This window comes from Oncorhynchus keta, chromosome 4, assembly GCF_023373465.1.
Source record: "Oncorhynchus keta strain PuntledgeMale-10-30-2019 chromosome 4, Oket_V2, whole genome shotgun sequence".
Lineage (NCBI taxonomy): Eukaryota > Metazoa > Chordata > Actinopteri > Salmoniformes > Salmonidae > Oncorhynchus > Oncorhynchus keta.
In genome coordinates, this window is record NC_068424.1 from 14,772,555 (window position 1) to 14,791,239 (window position 18,685).

Sequence of the window (18,685 nt, forward strand, 5' to 3'; positions counted from 1 at the left end):
GAGATTATTGAACGTTACTCAGTTTGTTTTGATGCTGTTTCCAGGGGAGACTATCCTTTCTTATGCAGGTTTTGGTTTGTTAGTTTTTTCTTGAAATATTTGGTGTGTTCAGTGCTGGGGGGAGACCATAATCAAGGTTTTAGGTAGGACAGTTTGAAGAGGTGTGTTCAGTGCTGGGGGAGACTATCTACATTTATCAGGACAGTTTGAAGAGGTTTTCAGTGCTCAGGGGCTCATGTCTCTCCGTCTGTCTCAGGACAGATTGAAGAATGTGTTCAGTGCTGGGGATATTTACTATCCTCGTAACCATACATTGACAGTTTAAGCAAGAGGTGTGTACAGTGCTGGGATTGGTCTGTCAGACACTATCCTCAACTTATAGCAGGAGCAATGTTGCGTGCTGGACCCTACTCTACCCATCAGCTCTTCAGTGTAGTCCTCCCCCAACTGCAGGACAGTTTGCCTAAGAGAGAGGTGTTCAGTGCTGGCTGCCAACCCACAGCTCTCTGCTTCCTCCCCCAACAGGACAGCCTATTCTCATCAGAGAGGTCTGTCAATCAGTGCTGCTGCCAACCCACAGCCTCGTCTCCCCCAACAGGACAGTTTGAAGAGGTGTGTTCAATGCTAGTGCGAGACTATCCAACCCACAGGACAGTTTGAAGAGGTGTGTTCCCCCAACAGGGGGAGCCTATCCTCTCATCAGGAGGTCTTCAATGTAGTGTGCTGCCAACCCACAGCTCTCTGCTTCCTCCCCCAACAGGACGGGTAGCCTACTCTCATCAGAGAGGTCTTCAATGTAGTGCGCTGCCAACCCACAGCTCTCTGCTTCCTCCCCCAACAGGACGGGTAGCCTACTCTCATCAGAGAGGTCTTCAATGTAGTGCGCTGCCAACCCACAGCTCTCTGCTTCCTCCCCCAACAGGACGGGTAGCCTACTCTCATCAGAGAGGTCTTCAATGTAGTGCGCTGCCAACCCACAGCTCTCTGCTTCCTCCCCCAACAGGACGGGTAGCCTACTCTCATCAGAGAGGTCTTCAATGTAGTGCGCTGCCAACCCACAGCTCTCTGCTTCCTCCCCCAACAGGACGGGTAGCCTATTCTCATCAGAGAGGTCTTCAATGTAGTGCGCTGCCAACCCACAGCTCTCTGCTTCCTCCCCCAACAGGACGGGTAGCCTATTCTCATCAGAGAGGTCTTCAATGTAGTGCGCTGCCAACCCACAGCTCTCTGCGTCCTCCCCCAACAGGACGGGTAGCCTACTCTCATCAGAGAGGTCTTCAATGTAGTGCGCTGCCAACCCACAGCTCTCTGCTTCCTCCCCCAACAGGACGGGTAGCCTATTCTCATCAGAGAGGTCTTCAATGTAGTGCGCTGCCAACCCACAGCTCTCTGCTTCCTCCACCAACAGGACGGGTAGCCTACTCTCATCAGAGAGGTCTTCAATGTAGTGCGCTGCCAACCCACAGCTCTGCTTCCTCCCCCAACAGGACGGGTAGCCTACTCTCATCAGTGCGCTGCCAACCCACAGCTCTCTGCTTCCTCCCCCAACAGGACGGGTAGCCTACTCTCATCAGAGAGGTCTTCAATGTAGTGCGCTGCCAACCCACAGCTCTCTGCTTCCTCCCCAACAGGACGGGTAGCCTATTCTCATCAGAGAGGTCTTCAATGTAGTGCGCTGCCAACCCACAGCTCTCTGCTTCCTCCCCCAACAGGACGGGTAGCCTATTCTCATCAGAGAGGTCTTCAATGTAGTGCGCTGCCAACCCACAGCTCTCTGCTTCCTCCCCCAACAGGACGGGTAGCCTATTCTCATCAGAGAGGTCTTCAATGTAGTGCGCTGCCAACCCACAGCTCTCTGCTTCCTCCCCCAACAGGACGGGTAGCCTATTCTCATCAGAGAGGTCTTCAATGTAGTGCGCTGCCAACCCACAGCTCTCTGCTTCCTCCCCCAACAGGACGGGTAGCCTATTCTCATCAGAGAGGTCTTCAAACCCACAGCTCTCTGCTTCCTCCTCCAACAGGACGGGTAGCCTACTCTCATCAGAGAGGTCTTCAATGTAGTGTGCTGCCAACCCATAGCTCTCGGCTTCCTCCCCCAACAGGACGGGTAGCCTATTCTCATCAGAGAGGTCTTCAATGTAGTGCGCTGCCAACCCACAGCTCTCTGCATCCTCCCCCAACAGGACGGGTAGCCTATTCTCATCAGAGAGGTCTTCAATGTAGTGCGCTGCCAACCCACAGCTCTCTGCTTCCTCCCCCAACAGGACGGGTGGCCTATTCTCATCAGAGAGGTCTTCAATGTAGTGCGCTGCCAACCCACAGCTCTCTGCTTCCTCCCCCAACAGGACGGGTAGCCTATTCTCATCAGAGAGGTTTCAATGTAGTGCAGCTGCCAACCCACAGCTCTCTGCTTCCTCCTCCAACAGGACGGGTAGCCTTTCCTCATCAGAGACAGGTCTTCAATGCTGTTGCTGCAACCCATAGTGGTTCCTCCCCCAACAGGACAGGTAGCCTTTCTCATCAGAGAGGTCTTCAATGTAGACAGCGCTGCCAACCCACAGCTCTCTGCATCCTCCCCCAACAGGACGAGACCTATTCTCATCAGAGAGGTCTTCAGTGGTTGCCAACCCAGCCTGCTTCCTCCCCAACAGGGAGACAGGCCTTTCTCATCAGTTGCTTCAATGTGGTTGCCAACCCACAGCTCTTTCCTCCCCCAACAGGAGACAGGTTCCTATTCTCATCAGAGGGTCTTCAATGTTGCGCTCAAGGGAGACAGGTTCTGCTGTTCCCCCAACAGGGTTGCACGGGTAGCCTATTCTCATCAGGAGACAGGTTCTGCTGTTGTGCAGTGGTTGCCCACAGCTCTTTCCTCCCCAGGGACGGGTAGCCTATTCTCATCAGAGAGGTCTGTCAATGTAGTGGTTGCACCCACAGCTCTTGCATCCTCCCCCAACAGGACGGAGATTCTCATCAGAGAGGTCTGCTGTTGTGCAGTGGTGCCAACCCACAGCTCTCTGCTTCCTCCCCAACAGGACAGGTAGCCTATTCTCATCAGGTTGCAGGTCTTTCCTCTAAGGAGACAAATTCTGCTGTTGCACAATTGTTTTATACAGCATTTTGTACAGGAAATGCAGCAGGTTCTGCTGTTGTGCAGTGGTTGCACAGCCTTTCCTCTACAGGGAGACAGGTTCTGCTGTTGCTCAGTGGTTGCACAGCCTTTCCTCTACAGGGAGACAGGTTCTGCTGTTGTGCAGTGGTTGCACAGCCTTTCCTCTACAGGGAGACAGGTTCTGCTGTTGCTCAGTGGTTACACAGCCTTTCCTCTACAGGGAGACAGGTTCTGCTGTTGTGCAGTGGTTGCACAGCCTTTCCTCTACAGGGAGACAGGTTCTGCTGTTGCTCAGTGGTTGCACAACCTTTCCTCTACAGGGAGACAGGTTCTGCTGTTGCTCAGTGGTTGCACAACCTTTCCTCTACAGGGAGACAGGTTCTGCTGTTGCTCAGTGGTTGCACAACCTTTCCTCTACAGGGAGACAGGTTCTGCTGTTGTGCAGTGGTTGCACAGCCTTTCCTCTACAGGGAGACAGGTTCTGCTGTTGCTCAGTGGTTGCACAGCCTTTCCTCTACAGGGAGACAGGTTCTGCTGTTGCTCAGTGGTTGCACAACCTTTCCTCTACAGGGAGACAGGTTCTGCTGTTGCTCAGTGGTTACACAGCCTTTCCTCTACAGGGAGACAGGTTCTGCTGTTGCTCAGTGGTTGCACAACCTTTCCTCTACAGGGAGACAGGTTCTGCTGTTGTGCAGTGGTTGCACAACCTTTCCTCTACAGGGAGACAGGTTCTGCTGTTGTGCAGTGGTTGCACAACCTTTCCTCTACAGGGAGACAGGTTCTGCTGTTGCTCAGTGGTTACACAGCCTTTCCTCTACAGGGAGACAGGTTCTGCTGTTGTGCAGTGGTTACACAGCCTTTCCTCTACAGGGAGACAGGTTCTGCTGTTGTGCAGTGGTTGCACAGCCTTTCCTCTACAGGGAGACAGGTTCTGCTGTTGTGCAGTGGTTGCACAACCTTTCCTCTACAGGGAGACAGGTTCTGCTGTTGTGCAGTGGTTGCACAACCTTTCCTCTACAGGGAGACAGGTTCTGCTGTTGTGCAGTGGTTACACAGCCTTTCCTCTACAGGGAGACAGGTTCTGCTGTTGTGCAGTGGTTGCACAACCTTTCCTCTACAGGGAGACAGGTTCTGCTGTTGTGCAGTGGTTGCACAACCTTTCCTCTACAGGGAGACAGGTTCTGCTGTTGTGCAGTGGTTGCACAACCTTTCCTCTACAGGGAGACAGGTTCTGCTGTTGTGCAGTGGTTGCACAACCTTTCCTCTACAGGGAGACCAGGTTTTCCTGTGTCTACCCTTCTCAATGGCAAGGCTGTGCTCACTGAGCCTGTACTTTGTCAGGTTTTTCTAAGGTTTTGATCAGTAACCATGGTCAAATATTTAGCCACGGTGTACTGTCCATTTAGTGCCAGGTAGCGCAGCATTTTGCCTTGTGATTCCCAATAAGCAATATAGTATTGTTTTGACTGTGTTGTAATTTGGTTTATTCTGATTAATTGGATGTTCTGGTCCTGAGGCTTCAGTGTGTTAGTAGAACAGGTTTGTGAAGTCAGCCCCAGGACCAGCTGGATGAGGGGACTCTGTTCTTTGCTCAGCTCTTGGCATTGCAGGGCTTGGTAATGATATGAGAGGGGCTCATTGTATTTTAGATGTTTCCAAAACTTAATTGCTCTTTTATGAGTTTTTATTATGAGTGGATATTAGTGGACCCCACAGGTATTTGAATTTGTTTGGTATTTGAAAGCCCTGCGTGCTTTCTCTCTGTTCATTCACTGCCTCATTAAGGTGTCCAGTTGAGCTTATTTTTAAACCTAAGTAATTGTAGTGTGTGCAGTACTCTATATATTTTGTTCCAATTGAGAACTTTAGTCTAATTCCTCGGATCTGGATCTTCTCTGGAAATTATTTGAATATTTTTGGGGTTTACTGCCAGGGCCCAGATCCGACAGTACTGCTCTAGCAGGTCCAGGCTCTGCTGTAGGCCACGTGCTGTGGGTGACAGCAGGCATCTGTGAAGAGTAGGCATTTAACTTCTGAATTGTGGAGACTAACACCAGGGGCAGAGGATTTTACTAGAATAGAGGCCAATTTGTTGACGTAAATATTGAAGAGTGCAGGGCTCAGATTGCAACCCTGGCGAAGGCCTCGTCCCTGGTTAAAGAATTCTGTTATTTTAATGCTGCACGTATTGCCAGTATACATTGATTTAATTATGTCATATGTTTTACCCCCTACACCACTTTCAATAACTTTGTAGAACAGTCCTGTATGTCTAAAATAATCAAATGCTTTTTGGAAGTCGATAAAGCAAGCGTATATTTTGGTATTATTTTGGTGGACATGTTTATCTATCAGGGTGTGTAGGGTGTAAATATGATCAGTCATGTGATGTTTTGGTATAAATCCAATTGGGCTTTTACTCAAGACATTGTGCTTATTAAGGAAGTTTAGAACTCTTTTACATTTATAATACTAAAGAAAACCTTCCCCAGGTTACTGTTCACACAAATGCCTCTATTGTTTGGGTCAAATTTGTCTCCGTTCTTAAAGATTGGGGTTATGAGTCCTTAATTCCAGATGTCAGGGCAATAACCTACGCTCAGGATCAAATTAAACAGTTTTAATATAGCCAATTGAAATTTTGATCTAGTGTGTTTGAGAATCTCATTTAGGATGCCATCAGGTCCCCATGCTGTATTCATTTGATGTTGTACATCTTACTGGGCTGTGAATGTGTGGTTGTTTCCATGTCTATTCTTTTGAGGATCAACGTAGTTTAGCTGTGATCAGACACTCCCTCTCTCTCTCTCTCCAGATCAACCATAAGTATTCAGAGAGGAGGTTGTTGGTAGCAGAGGCCTGTGGAGCCTTAGCACCTTACCTGCCTGTAAGACTCGCACACACACACACACACACACACACACACACACACACACACACACACACACATCTGTCTTGCTCTGTCACATACATACACACACACCGGTACTTAAACTCATGTTATCACACAGCTTATCTGCCTGTTAGACACACACACACACACACACACACACACACACACACACACACATGTGTAGCTGAGTGTGTGTTCTCACTCTGCCTATGTGTTTGTGTTAACAGAAGGAGATCCGTAGTTCCCTGGTGTTGTCCATGCTGCAGCAGATGCTGGCTGAAGACAAGGCAGACATGGTCAGAGAGGCTGTGGTCAAAAGCCTTGCTATCATCATGGGATACATCGACGACCCCGACAAGTACCCCCAGGTGTGTGTGTGCACGTGCGTTAGAAAAAGGCTTTTATAACAGATCTTGTGTTTGGTTAAATTAACTGTGGTCATGTTATAGTGACTGTGGTCGTGTTGTGTTCATGTTGCGGTCAGGGTTTTGAGTTGATGTTGTTGTCCCTCGGTGACCCATCGGAGAGGGTGGTCAGTGCTATCCACCAGGTGTTCATCCCAGCATTCGCTGTCTGGACCACAGAGCTGGGAATCCTCCAGACCACTCTCATCCCCTCTCTGCTGGCCCGCATAGAGAAACTTCTCAAGGTAGGTAGTCCCACAGGGCTTTGGTTATTTGACACGTGTAAGAAAAAAATGTGCTTTTGATCTCAATGGATCAATAAGGTTGATCAGTCTCGATGGAGAAGCTCTAACTCTCCTCTCTCTCTGTCGCTCTTCATTTCTCTCTCTCTCTCTTGCTCCCTCTTTCTCTCTCTCCATTTTTACTCTCTCTACCCACCCCCCACCCCTCCAACCCCCAAGCAGGGTGAACATGGTCTTGATGAACACAAGCTCCACATGTTCCTGTCGGCCCTCCAGTCTCTCATCCCTCCTCTGTTTTCTGTGGTGCTCCAGAACGCTCCCTTCACACACAGGCTCACCCTGCAGGGAGACATCCCCCCCATAGAGGGTAGGAAACACAGGCTCACCCTGCAGGGAGACATCCCCCCCATAGAGGGTAGGAAACACAGGCTCACCCTGCAGGGAGACATCCCCCCCATAGAGGGTAGGAAACACAGGCTCACCCTGCAGGGAGACATCCCCCATGTAGAGGGTAGGAAACACACAGGCTCACCCTGCAGGGTGACATCCCCCCCATAGAGGGTAGGAAACACACAGGCTCACCCTGCAGGGAGACCCCCCCCATAGAGGGTAGGAAACACACAGGAAGTTGGAAGCCAGTAACCTTGCTATGTTTTGATTACCATATTCTCCCAAAATCTCTAGTATTTTGCTTCCCTGACCATCAACCCTTGACCCCTGACCTATGACTCCTGTTTGACCCCTCAGTGACGCGGTTCCCTCGGCCAGCGTCTCCTCTTCAGGATGTAGCGACTGTCGTGGGGAGCCGGGAGATGCTGAGCGGCCTCCTCATCCTCTATGATTACCAGCTAGAACATGAGGGCACTACGGGCTGGGACAGTCTGCTGTGGGTGGTCAATCAACTGTGAGTGGTCTATACACTACACACACACATGTACACTGAGTGGACAAAACATTAGGAACACAACGGATCTTTCCATGACAGACTGACCAGGTGAATCCAGGTGAAAGCAGTAATCCCTTATTGATGTTAAATCCACTTCAACCAGTGTAGATGAACGGGAGGAGACAGGTTAAAGAAGGATTTTTAAGCAGTAAGATAATTAAAGCATATATTGTGTATGTGTGCCATATAGTGGGTGAATTGTCAACACAAGAGATGTAAGTGCCGTTGAACAGGTTATGGTGGTAGTTGCCAGGCTCACCGGTTTGTGTCAAGAACTGCAACGCTGCTGGGTTTTTCACGCTCATTTCCCATGTGTATCAAGAATAGTCCACCACCCAAAGGCACTCCAGCCAACAAACATTAGCAGTAGAATGGCCTTACTGAAGACCTCCGTGACTTTCAACGTCACACCGTCATAGGATGCCACCTTTCCCACAAGTCAGTTCGTAAAATTTCTGCCCTGGTGCTGTCATTCTGCCCTGCTAGAGCAACCCTGGTCAACTGTAAGTTATTGTGAAGTGGAAACATCTAGGAGAAACAATGGCTCAGCCACAAAGTGGTAGTCCACACAAGCCCACAGAAAGGGACTGCCAAAGGCTGAAGCACGTAGCACGTAAATATCATCTGTCCTCAGTTGCAACACTCACTACCGAGTTCCAAACTTCCTCTTGAAGCAACGTCAGCACAATAACTGTTCATCGGGAGCTTCATGAAATGGTTTTCTGACTAAGCAGCTGCACACAAGCCTAAGGTCACCATGCGCAATGTGAAGCGTCGACTGGAGTGATGTAAAGCTCTCGCTGCCATTGGACTCTGGAGCAGTGGAAACACGTTCTCTGGGGTGATGTAAAGCTCTCGCTGCCATTGGACTCTGGAGCCGTGGAAACACGTTCTCTGGGGTGATGTAAAGCTCTCGCTGCCATTGGACTCTGGAGCCGTGGAAACACGTTCTCTGGAGTGATGTAAAGCTCTCGCTGCCATTGGACTCTGGAGCCGTGGAAACACGTTCTCTGGAGTGATATAAAGCTCTCGCTGCCATTGGACTCTGGAGCCGTGGAAACACGTTCTCTGGAGTGATGTAAAGCTCTCGCTGCCATTGGACTCTGGAGCCGTGGAAACACGTTCTCTGGAGTGATGTAAAGCTCTCGCTGCCATTGGACTCTGGAGCCGTGGAAACACGTTCTCTGGAGTGATGTAAAGCTCTCGCTGCCATTGGACTCTGGAGCAGTGGAAACACGTTCTCTGGAGTGATGTAAAGCTCTCGCTGCCATTGGACTCTGGAGCCGTGGAAACACGTTCTCTGGAGTGATGTAAAGCTCTCGCTGCCATTGGACTCTGGAGCAGTGGAAACACGTTCTCTGGAGTGATGTAAAGCTCTCGCTGCCATTGGACTCTGGAGCAGTGGAAACACGTTCTCTGGAGTGATGTAAAGCTCTCGCTGCCATTGGACTCTGGAGCAGTGGAAACACGTTCTCTGGAGTGATGTAAAGCTCTCGCTGCCATTGGACTCTGGAGCCGTGGAAACACGTTCTCTGGAGTGATGTAAAGCTCTCGCTGCCATTGGACTCTGGAGCAGTGGAAACACGTTCTCTGGAGTGATGTAAAGCTCTCGCTGCCATTGGACTCTGGAGCAGTGGAAACACGTTCTCTGGAGTGATGTAAAGCTCTCGCTGCCATTGGACTCTGGAGCCGTGGAAACACGTTCTCTGGAGTGATGTAAAGCTCTCGCTGCCATTGGACTCTGGAGCCGTGGAAACACGTTCTCTGGAGTGATGTAAAGCTCTCGCTGCCATTGGACTCTGGAGCCGTGGAAACACGTTCTCTGGAGTGATGTAAAGCTCTCGCTGCCATTGGACTCTGGAGCAGTGGAAACACGTTCTCTGGAGTGATGTAAAGCTCTCGCTGCCATTGGACTCTGGAGCAGTGGAAACACGTTCTCTGGAGTGATGTAAAGCTCTCGCTGCCATTGGACTCTGGAGCCGTGGAAACACGTTCTCTGGAGTGATGTAAAGCTCTCGCTGCCATTGGACTCTGGAGCCGTGGAAACACGTTCTCTGGGGTGATGTAAAGCTCTCGCTGCCATTGGACTCTGGAGCCGTGGAAACACGTTCTCTGGAGTGATGTAAAGCTCTCGCTGCCATTGGACTCTGGAGCCGTGGAAACACGTTCTCTGGAGTGATGTAAAGCTCTCGCTGCCATTGGACTCTGGAGCAGTGGAAACACGTTCTCTGGGGTGATGTAAAGCTCTCGCTGCCATTGGACTCTGGAGCCGTGGAAACACGTTCTCTGGAGTGATGTAAAGCTCTCGCTGCCATTGGACTCTGGAGCCGTGGAAACACGTTCTCTGGAGTGATGTAAAGCTCTCGCTGCCATTGGACTCTGGAGCCGTGGAAACACGTTCTCTGGAGTGATGTAAAGCTCTCGCTGCCATTGGACTCTGGAGCCGTGAAACACGTTCTCTGGAGTGATGTAAAGCTCTCGCTGCCATTGGACTCTGGAGCCGTGGAAACACGTTCTCTGGAGTGATGTAAAGCTCTCGCTGCCATTGGACTCTGGAGCAGTGGAAACACGTTCTCTGGGGTGATGTAAAGCTCTCGCTGCCATTGGACTCTGGAGCCGTGGAAACACGTTCTCTGGAGTGATATAAAGCTCTCGCTGCCATTGGACTCTGGAGCAGTGGAAACACGTTCTCTGGAGTGATGAATCACTCTTCACCATCTGGCAGTCTGGCGAACAGACCTGGGTTTGGTGGATGCCAGGAGAACGCTACCTACCCCAATGCATAGTGCCAACTGTAAAGTTTGGTGGAGGAGGAATAATGGTCCGGGGTTATTTTTCATTGTTCAGGCTAGGCAACTTAGTTCCAGTAAAATAAATCTTAATGCTACAGCATACAATGTCATTCTAGATGATTCTGTGCTTCCAACTTTGTGGCAACAGTTTGGGGAAAGCCCTTTCCTGTTTCAGTATGACAATGCCCCCATGCACAAAGCAAGGTTCATACAGAAATGGTTTGTTTAGATTGGTGTGGAAGAACTTGACTGGCCTGTACAGAGCCCTAACCTCAACCCCATTGAACACCTTTGGGATGAATTGGAATGCGGACTGCTAGCCTAAAGGCCTTTTCGCCCAACATCAGTGCCTGACCTCACTAATGCTCTTGTGGCTGAATGGAAGCAATGTTCCAACATCTAGAGGAAAGCCTTCCCAGAAGAGTGGAGGCTGTTATAGCAGCAAAAAGGGGACCAACTCCATATTAATGCCCATGATTTCGGAATAAGATGTTTGACAAGCAGGTGTCCACATACTTTTGGTCATGTAGTGTATATACAAACACACACACACAGATGCATGCACGCACACACACACACACACACACACACACACACCGTATGCTCGCACGCACACATAATCCTGTCCCCCCCCTCTCTCCAGTCTTCCACAGCTGATCGAGATAGTAGGTGGTATTACTGTAACCTCCACTACGTGTGTCCATGAGTTCTCACGTTTCTTCTGGAGACTCTGCCGCACGTTTGGCAAGATCTTCACTAACACAAAGGTAAGAATGTGTACTGGTCTGCTGTTGGCCTCGTGCTGGACACAATCTGCACTTTCCGATTCATTTCATTGGTGCTGACTATAGCGGGGTGTCCTCTCTCTTTCAGGTAAAACCACAGTTCCAGGAGATCCTACGGCTCTCTGAAGAGAATGTTGGTAAGTGGAAGACACACACACACACCTTTCGTAAACGGTCTGTTTTATTGGGATTAGTAGGATTGGGTGTTTCCCTGTCTCTCCTCATCCTCTGACTATTTCCAAGGTTTAAACGAGCGCGTGGTGCCAATACCTCTGTCGTGTGTTTTTGTTTGTGTCTCGTCTTGTGTGCATGCCAAATATTCTCTGTTTTATAAACCTACTGAAGTGGAAATAAGTTACACGGTCGTATGTCACGTTCTCTTTCTCCAGTGTTTGTTCTCTCTCTCCTAGATGCTTTAACCGGGAATGCTATTCTGACCAAGGCTACAGTTCCAGTCTATGCTACAGGTGTACTGACATGCTACAATCAGGTAAACAAGTGGGGTTTTGTGCATCGGGACAGTGATCCATCTGTCTAATAACTTGGTCGTTCCACTTTCATATTTTAGGTAGAAATTGTGCACAAATATAGAATTTAAAAAAAGCCTGTTATATTAAATGAAGTGCTCTTTAGTATAGACCACATGGAAAATTCAATGAATCAGGTGCTTCTGTATGAAGGGAGACGTGCATTATGACACCATGTGTGAATCCTCTGTTACGTCTAGGAAGAATTTAACCCACTTAACCACAACATCTCTCCAAGTTTCACCATCGTTGTCAGGCCCTGGATATTCTGTTGCTTTGACAAAGTGGTTTCTGAAGAGGATTGTTTATTTATTTATTAATCCCTCTAGCTGTCCCTCATTCTAAGGTCAACCTTGTTGCTTAAACTGAATTCTCCTTTTAATAAGGTGAAACTATTCCTTTTTATATATATATATATATATATATATATATATATATATACATCTAATAGTGAAATCATAGTGTAAAAGAAGGTGATCTGGTTCTACTCTTTTTGGCCTATTTCTGCTTTATGGTGGAAAACTGAGTGAGTCCAGTATAACACAGCAACACTGTTAGATAGACAGGACAGAAATGTTTGAACAATCAAAGTAATGTGAAGCTTGTGTTCAATTGCCAGTCCCTGTTGCACAAAACAGGTTCCTTTTCCCCTGGCTGATTTTAATATGAAATCTTCACTACTGATTTAACCTTGTGATGTTGGAAAACGTTTGTTTATTCAGTTGAACATGTGCTCTTCATGAATGTTACATTTTGTTGAAATAAACAACAACAAAAAAACTACTGACACTCAGCATAGTCTGTGTGTGTGTAACGTCTGTGTGTGTAACGTCTGTGTGTGTGCAACGTCTGTGTGTGCAACGTCTGTGTGTGTGTAACGTCTGTGTGTGTGTAACGTCTGTGTGTGCAACGTCTGTGTGTGCAACGTCTGTGTGTGCAACGTCTGTGTGTGCAACGTCTGTGTGTGTAACGTCTGTGTGTGTGTAACGTCTGTGTGTGCAACGTCTGTGTGTGTGTAACGTCTGTGTGTGTAACGTCTGTGTGTGTAACGTCTGTGTGTGCAACGTCTGTGTGTGCAACGTCTGTGTGTGCAACGTCTGTGTGTGTGTGCAACGTCTGTGTGTGTGTGCAACGTCTGTGTGTGTGTGTGTAACGTCTGTGTGTGTTTGTAACGTCTGTGTGTGTGCAACGTCTGTGTGTGCAACGTCTGTGTGTGCAACGTCTGTGTGTGTGCAACGTCTGTGTGTGTAACGTCTGTGTGTGTGTAACGTCTGTGTGTGCAACGTCTGTGTGTGTGTAACGTCTGTGTGTGTAACGTCTGTGTGTGTAACGTCTGTGTGTGCAACGTCTGTGTGTGCAACGTCTGTGTGTGTGTGCAACGTCTGTGTGTGTGTGTAACGTCTGTGTGTGTTTGTAACGTCTGTGTGTGTGTGTAACGTCTGTGTGTGTGTAACGTCTGTGTGCGTGTAACGTCTGTGTGTGTATAACGTCTGTGTGTGTGTGTGTGTGTGTAACGTCTGTGTGTGTGTGTGTGTGTGTGTGTGTGTGTGTGTGTGTGTGTGTGTGTGTGTGTGTGTGTGTGTGTGTGTGTGTGTGTGTGTGTGTGTGTGTGTGTGTGTGTGTGTAACGTCTGTGTGTGTGTGTGTAATGTCTGTGTGTGTGTGTGTGTGTGTGTGTGTGTGTAACGTCTGTGTGTAACGTCTGTGTGTGCAACGTCTGTGTGTGCAACGTCTGTGTGTGCAACGTCTGTGTGTGCAACGTCTGTGTGTGCAACGTCTGTGTGTGCAACGTCTGTGTGTGCAACGTCTGTGTGTGCAACGTCTGTGTGTGCAACGTCTGTGTGTGTAACGTCTGCGTGTGTGTAACGTCTGCGTGTGCAACGTCTGCGTGTGTGTAACGTCTGTGTGTGTAACGTCTGCGTGTGCAACATCTGCGTGTGTAACGTCTGCGTGTGCAACGTCTGCGTGTGCAACGTCTGCGTGTGTGCAACGTCTGCGTGTGTGCAACGTCTGCGTGTGCAACGTCTGCGTGTGTGCAACGTCTGCGTGTGTGCAACGTCTGTGTGTGCAACGTCTGCGTGTGTGCAACGTCTGCGTGTGTGCAACGTCTGCGTGTGCGTAACGTCTGCGTGTGCAACGTCTGCGTGTGTAACGTCTGCGTGTGTGTAACGTCTGCGTGTGTAACGTCTGCGTGTGCAACGTCTGCGTGTGCAACGTCTGCGTGTGCAACGTCTGCGTGTGCAACGTCTGCGTGTGCAACGTCTGCGTGTGCAACGTCTGCGTGTGCAACGTCTGCGTGTGCAACGTCTGCGTGTGTGTAACGTCTGCGTGTGTGCAACGTCTGCGTGTGTAACGTCTGCGTGTGCAACGTCTGCGTGTGCAACGTCTGCGTGTGTAACGTCTGCGTGTGCAACGTCTGCGTGTGTAACGTCTGCGTGTGCAACGTCTGCGTGTGCAACGTCTGCGTGTGTGCAACGTCTGCGTGTGCAACGTCTGCGTGTGTGCAACGTCTGCGTGTGCAACGTCTGCGCGTGTGCAACGTCTGCGTGTGTGCAACGTCTGCGTGTGCAACGTCTGCGTGTGTGCAACGTCTGCGTGTGTGCAACGTCTGCGTGTGTGTAACGTCTGCGTGTGTGTAACGTCTGCGTGTGTGTAACGTCTGCGTGTGTGTAACGTCTGTGTGTGTGCAACGTCTGCGTGTGCAACGTCTGCGTGTGTGTAACGTCTGCGTGTGTGCACACGTCTGCGTGTGCGTAACGTCTGCGTGTGCAACGTCTGCGTGTGTAACGTCTGCGTGTGTGTAACGTCTGCGTGTGTAACGTCTGCGTGTGCAACGTCTGCGTGTGCAACGTCTGCGTGTGCAACGTCTTCGTGTGCAACATCTGCGTGTGCACGTCCTGTGTGTAACGTCTGCGTGTGTAACGTTTGCGTCTCCTGCATCGTCTGCGTGTGTAACGTCTGCGTGTGCAACGTCTCTCGTTTCCAACGTCTCGTGTGTAACGTCTGCGTGTGTAACGTCTGCCAACGTCTGCGTGTGTAACGTCTGCGTGTGCAACGTCTGCGTGTGCAACGTCTGCGTGTGTGCAACGTCTGCGTGTGTGCAACGTCTGTGTGTGCACGTCTGACATGTGCAACGTCTGACGTGTGCAACGTCTGCGTGTGTGCAACGTCTGCGTGTGCAACGTCTGCGTGTGTGTAACGTCTGCGTGTGTGTAACGTCTGCGTGTGTGTAACGTCTGCGTGTGTGTAACGTCTGCGTGTGTGTAACGTCTGCGTGTGTGTAACGTCTGTGTGTGTGTAACGTCTGTGTGTGTGTAACGTCTGCGTGTGTGTTCCACCAGGATGAGGATCGTAAGCTGCTGGTTGGTTTTCTAGAGGACGTCATGACAACCCTGTCTCTCTCCCATGCCCCTCTGGACAGCCTCAAAGCCTCCTTCATAGAGCTGGGGTAATGCACACCCGGACATACGCACGGGCGGACACTGACCCACACACGCGCTGACGGACACTGACCCACACACGCGCTGACGGACACTGACCCACGCTGACGGACACTGACCCACGCTGACGGACACTGACCCACACTGACCCACACACACACTGACGGACACTGACCCACACACGCGCTGACAGACACTGACCCACACACGCGGACGGACACTGACCCACACACACATGCTGATGGACACTGACCCACACACACGCGGACGGACACTGACCCACACACGCGCTGACAGACACTGACCCGCACACACGCTGACGGACACTGACCCACACACACGCTGACGGACACTGACCCACGCTAGGACACTGACCCAAAGCTGAGGACACTGGACCCACACACGCCTGACAGACACTGACCCACGTCTTGACGGACACTGACCCATGCTGACGGACACTGACCCACGCTGACGGACACTGACCCACGCTGACGGACACTGACCCACGCTCCGGACACTTCCTGCATACGGACACTGACCCACACACACGCTGACAGACACTGACCCACGCTGACGGACACTGACCCACGCTGACGGACACTGACCCACGCTGACGGACACTGACCCACGCTGACGGACACTGACCCACGCTGATTTTGGACACTGACCCACGCTGACTGACACTGACCCACACACACGCTGACGGACACTGACCCACACACACGCTGACGGACACTGACCCACACACACGCTGACGGACACTGACCCACACACACGCTGACGGACACTGACCCACACACACGCTGACAGACACTGACCCACGCTGACGGACACTGACCCACACACACGCTGACGGACACTGACCCACGCTGACGGACACTGACCCACACACGCGCTGACGGACACTAACCCGCACACACGCTGACGGACACTGACCCACGCTGACGGACACTGACCCACACACGCGCTGACAGACACTGACCCGCACACACGCTGACGGACACTGACCCACGCTGACGGACACTGACCCACGCTGACGGACACTGACCCACGCTGACGGACACTGACCCACGCTGACGGACACTGACCCGCACACACGCGGACGGACACTGACCGTGAAATATGCATTGTGTGTTATTTACTTTGATCTCCCTCTCCCTAGATCTTCCTATCTTCTTCCCCTCTCCCTCAGCTCTCCCTCAGCTCTCCCTCAGCTCTCCCTCAGCTCTCCCTCCGCTCTCCCTCCGCTCTCCCTCCGCTCTCCCTCCTCTCACTCTCCCTCCGCTCTCCCCTCCTTCCCTATATCTGTCTCCACCCTCTTTCCTCTCCCTCTCTTTTCCACTCCTCCTCTCCCGCATCTCTCGCCCTTCTCCTCTTTCCACTCTCCCTCTCTTTTCTACTCCTCCTCTCCTGCATCTCTCGCCCTTCTCCTCTTTCCACTCTCCCTCTCTTTTCTACTCCTCCTCTCCTGCATCTCTCTCCCTTCTCCTCTTCCCTCGGTCCCTCTCTTTTCCACTCCTCCTCTCTCAATCCATCTCTCTCTCTCTCTCAGAGCTAACCCAGTGTACCATGACATGTTACTGACAGTACTGTGGTACGGTGTGGTCCACACCTCCTCTCTCCATCTCTCTCTCTCTCAGAGCTAACCCAGTGTACCATGACATGTTACTGACAGTACTGTGGTACGGTGTGGTCCACACCTCCTCTCTCCATCTCTCTCTCTCTCAGAGCTAACCCAGTGTACCATGACATGTTACTGACAGTACTGTGGTATGGGGTGGTCCACACCTCCTCTCTCCATCTCTCTCTCTCAGAGCTAACCCAGTGTACCATGACATGTTACTGACAGTACTGTGGTATGGGGTGGTCCACACCTCCTCTCTCCATCTCTCTCTCTCTCAGAGCTAACCCAGTGTACCATGACATGTTACTGACAGTACTGTGGTATGGGGTGGTCCACACCTCCTCTCTCCATCTCTCTCTCTCTCAGAGCTAACCCAGTGTACCATGACATGTTACTGACAGTACTGTGGTATGGGGTGGTCCACACCTCCTCTCTCCATCTCTCTCTCTCTCAGAGCTAACCCAGTGTACCATGACATGTTACTGACAGTACTGTGGTATGGTGTGGTCCACACCTCTCTCCATCTCTCTCTCTCTCAGAGCTAACCCAGTGTACCATGACATGTTACTGACAGTACTGTGGTACGGTGTGGTCCACACCTCGGCTCTGGTCCGTTGTACTGCTGCATGTATGTTTGAGGTACGACACCCTGCTGCGACACACCACACACACACACACGTTAACTCACTGAACAAAAAGCTTTATATTCTATTGGCTAATGTCAGACCATGGATTCTAAAGGGTTTTCAGTTGCATTATTCAAACTGAACTATACTGGTTTGCCTCCCTATGTCTTTCCCCTGCAGCAGCCTCAGCTTGATATTGCCTTCCCTTTTAATGGCCTTATTTAGATTTGAATCCCTAACCCCATCCCAGAGCCAGAACCACTTCCTTGTGAACACATAAGAGGTAGGAGCGAGGGAAAAGCCTAGGACTGAAATGGAATAAGACCTAGATAAAATACAGTCTTGGTGAAGAGATGTAGCATTCCCCCCCTCCCCTTTTCACTGTCATAGTGGTATAGACACCCCCCCCTCCCCCTTCACTGTCATAGTGGTATATAGACACCCCTCTCCCCCTTCACTGTCATTGTGGTATAGACACCAGACACCCCTCTCCCCCTTCACTGTCATTTTGGTATAGACACCCCCCTTCACTGTCATTTTGGTATAGACACCCCCCTTCACTGTCATTTTGGTATAGACACCCCCCTTCGCTGTCATTTTGGTATAGACACCCCCCTTCGCTGTCATTTTGGTATAGACACCCCCCTTCGCTGTCATTTTGGTATAGACACCCCCCTTCGCTGTCATTTTGGTATAGACACCCCCTTCGCTGTCATTTTGGTATAGACACCCCCCTTCGCTGTCATTTTGGTATAGACACCCCCCTTCGCTGTCATTTTGGTATAGACACCCCCCTTCGCTGTCATTTTGGTATAGACACCCCCCTTCGCTGTCGTAGTGGTATAGACACCCCCCTTCGCTGTCATTTTGGTATAGACACCCCCCTTTGCTGTCATTTTGGTATAGACACCCCCTTCGCTGTCGTAGTGGTATAGACACCCCCTTCGCTGTCGTAGTGGTATAGACACCCCCTTCGCTGTCGTAGTGGTATAGACACCCCCTTCGCTGTCGTAGTGGTATAGACACCCCCTTCGCTGTCGTAGTGGTATAGACACCCCCTTCGCTGTCGTAGTGGTATAGACACCCCCTTCGCTGTCGTAGTGGTATAGACACCCCCTTCGCTGTCGTAGTGGTATAGACACCCCCTTCGCTGTCGTAGTGGTATAGACACCCCCTTCGCTGTCATTTTGGTATAGACACCCCCTTCGCTGTCGTAGTGGTATAGACACCCCCTTCGCTGTCATTTTGGTATAGACACCCCCTTCGCTGTCATTTTGGTATAGACACCCCCTTCGCTG

General features: G+C 50.6%; 1 protein-coding gene across 1 annotated transcript in view; it reads left to right on the top strand.

Annotated features, from left to right (window-relative positions):
- Window positions 1–18,685, top strand: part of LOC118382398 (RAB11-binding protein RELCH homolog) — a 99,311-nt gene that overhangs the window by 52,459 nt on the left and 28,167 nt on the right. The window contains exons 13-22 of the mRNA XM_052501122.1: window positions 5,925–5,996; window positions 6,230–6,370; window positions 6,487–6,651; window positions 6,868–7,015; window positions 7,396–7,552; window positions 11,030–11,153; window positions 11,260–11,308; window positions 11,582–11,661; window positions 15,039–15,145; window positions 17,301–17,400. Of these exons, the coding sequence (XP_052357082.1) occupies window positions 5,925–5,996; window positions 6,230–6,370; window positions 6,487–6,651; window positions 6,868–7,015; window positions 7,396–7,552; window positions 11,030–11,153; window positions 11,260–11,308; window positions 11,582–11,661; window positions 15,039–15,145; window positions 17,301–17,400 (1,143 nt within the window). The remainder of the gene's footprint in view (window positions 1–5,924; window positions 5,997–6,229; window positions 6,371–6,486; window positions 6,652–6,867; window positions 7,016–7,395; window positions 7,553–11,029; window positions 11,154–11,259; window positions 11,309–11,581; window positions 11,662–15,038; window positions 15,146–17,300; window positions 17,401–18,685) is intronic.